At 38.7% G+C, this 2384-nt stretch overlaps 1 protein-coding gene across 1 annotated transcript; it reads right to left on the reverse strand.

Annotated features, from left to right (window-relative positions):
* Positions 1-1141: 1141 nt before the first annotated feature.
* Positions 1142-1924, reverse strand: LOC110038081. The gene is made up of 3 exons (XM_020742842.1): positions 1831-1924; positions 1654-1688; positions 1142-1534 (listed from the first exon to the last, which is right to left on the reverse strand). The coding sequence occupies exons 1-3, from the start codon at positions 1922-1924 to the stop codon at positions 1142-1144; spliced, it is 522 nt and encodes a 173-aa protein (XP_020598501.1).
* Positions 1925-2384: the final 460 nt, after the last annotated feature.

Raw genomic sequence — 2384 nt, forward strand, 5'->3', positions numbered from 1 at the left:
TGAACAAGAAACATTCAAACTTCGATTAAGAGTTAGCCATAGCTCTGATTTTAGTAAACGTATAGTCAAACTGATCGGATCGATGAGACGGATCTAATGATATGAAGATCAGTCTAATCCAAGTCAAATCAAGTCCGAATCAAATCATTAAACCTCTATTGGAGGATTTTCGGAGGCATTTGAAAGGTCAAACGGGAGGCATTTGAAAGGTCAAACGAATGTCGAATCTAGCGAGTTTATAGTTGAATCGAGCATCTCGACAAGACAAATACAACGAGCCCAAAATTGTTTAATTCCGACATCATTAAGGCACTCAAATGTCCATCAAACGTCATCTGATCAAGGGAAGCTCTCCGGACCGTCCGATCAAAATGGTTCATACTCTTGCATTAATTACACTCAAAACACTATAAATAGAGGCTCACCCCTCACATGAAAGAGAGGAGACTTAAGAGATAACTTGAGACTTTGAGAATGAGCTTAAGTCCAAGATCATCCTCGTCATCGTTGATCGCCGTCGACCCCCACTGAACGCTGACAAACCCCCTCTGTCAACCACCGCCGGCCACCATTGATTGCCACCTATCACCGCCGACCGTCATCGATTGTCGTCGACTACCGTTGATCACCGCCGACCTTCGTCAACCCTTTCTCGTCTGTGGGACAAGGGACATCTGTAATCATAAACTTATAGTGAATTTTTACAACTGGGTCGACCCTGTGGTTTTTCCCCTTTACGGGTTTTACACGTAAAAACTTCTGGTGTTATCACAGCTTAATTCATTTTTATCTGAGTGTGTGTTGAATCCTCGCGCAACGCTAAGCTATTACTCTACTGCCGCAAATTTTCTAGCACGCATCAATACTATTTTATATGATATTAAAGATTTGAGTATTATGTGTGCAAATACAAAATTTAGGGGTCAAATATATAAATACATAACAATTGTGTGCTATGTATGTTAAAATGTTGGTGTCATAAGCCTATGCATCAAAATGTATATATCACTTTTAAAAAGATAATGATGATAACACATTTATGTGATGTTAAAATTTTGAGTTGTATGCGTGTAAATATGAATGTTTAGGCATTAGCTATGTAAATACATAAGAATTGTGTGATTTATATGTAAATTCCCCTTCAAAAACAAGCATAAAGGCCTTGTGATCCATTTTGATTCGTCAATAAAATTGGATTATCAAAATCAATAAAGCTATTACCGAGCGCTTGTCGCTTTTGGAAGGAGATGGTGTTAGCTTGTGGATGCACGAGTTTGGTGTCCTCGAGCTCGTCCTCGGACTTGGCCTCCTCTTCATAGAATTCATCCTCGCCATCGCCATCATCAACGCCATTGCGATCACCTTCTTCGATTTGAATGGTGCACGGTGTCTCTGGGTCACGAGCAAAGGAGTCGATGGTGGAGCAGACATGCCATTTGGCTGCATGGCTAGTGAGAGCCTGAGCCTTATGGGTGATCTTTGCCGCACTTCGTAGGCATATCAGCAGCCCTATCACCAATGTGATGGAGCAAAGCTGCAGTAAAAAAACAAGAAAATTTAGAGCAAAGAACTCATTAGCAAATTGGGTAACAAAATCAGAATGCTTTAATGAAAAAAAAAAATTAAAAACAGGTGGTGGAATTAAAGACCGGCCTTTGCCATTTTAATTGAATCAGCTATCAATTTATCTGTACAATAGTACAGATTAAAATATGAACTTGGACTTGATTGACGAGTTCTCAACATATTGATATTCAGTATTCAAGTAATAGTTTTGTGGCGTTCAAATGCTGATGAAGCTAAGGGTTTTGGTGAGAAGATATTGCGTACAGTCTCCGCATGTCCGGACAATGTCGCGGATGGGCATTGTGCGAATGCACAGTAGTGCGACCTCATCAGGGCCATTATCCAGATGCGCGGACATCAACACTCAATAGTTTTTCCTATTGGGGACAATTTTCTGTCTGCTTTGAGTTTAAGACCGCAATTACATTTTGTTTGAGAACTACAATTTTATTATTTTTTAGAAATATCTGTGGCGCATTTTACTTTAAAAAGAAAGTGATACTGATAACTTGATGCGATGTTAAAAATTTAAGCGATATGCATATAAATATGAATGTTTGGGTTTTTTATATGAAAATACATGAGAAGTGTGTGGAATGCATGCAAATTCCCCCATTAGTAATAACCAGACCACTTTTCTAGCAGACTTACTTGTGATGTTGTGGTTGGACAAAGAAGCTAATAAATTCCTTCACGGATTTCATAAAAACAACTAACTTTGCTTTCCTACTAAAGCCTCACGTTATGCATAGCATTCACAAGAGTTTCACCATTCATGTTCGTGTTCAACTTATTCGTAATATATATATATATATATA

Source organism: Phalaenopsis equestris, unplaced genomic scaffold, assembly GCF_001263595.1.
Source record: "Phalaenopsis equestris unplaced genomic scaffold, ASM126359v1 Scaffold230246, whole genome shotgun sequence".
Taxonomy (NCBI): domain Eukaryota; kingdom Viridiplantae; phylum Streptophyta; class Magnoliopsida; order Asparagales; family Orchidaceae; genus Phalaenopsis; species Phalaenopsis equestris.

Excerpts from the sequence above, each read along its gene's own strand:
- LOC110038081 (XM_020742842.1), bottom strand. The coding sequence starts at position 1,924 with ATGTCCGCGCATCTGGATAATGGCCCTGATGAGGTCGCACTACTGTGC. Across the intron at positions 1,689-1,830 it reads TGTCCGGACATGCGGAGACT|ATAAATTGATAGCTGATTCA; the intron begins GTACGCAATATC and ends ACTATTGTACAG. Across the intron at positions 1,535-1,653 it reads ATTCAATTAAAATGGCAAAG|CTTTGCTCCATCACATTGGT; the intron begins GCCGGTCTTTAA and ends TTTTTACTGCAG.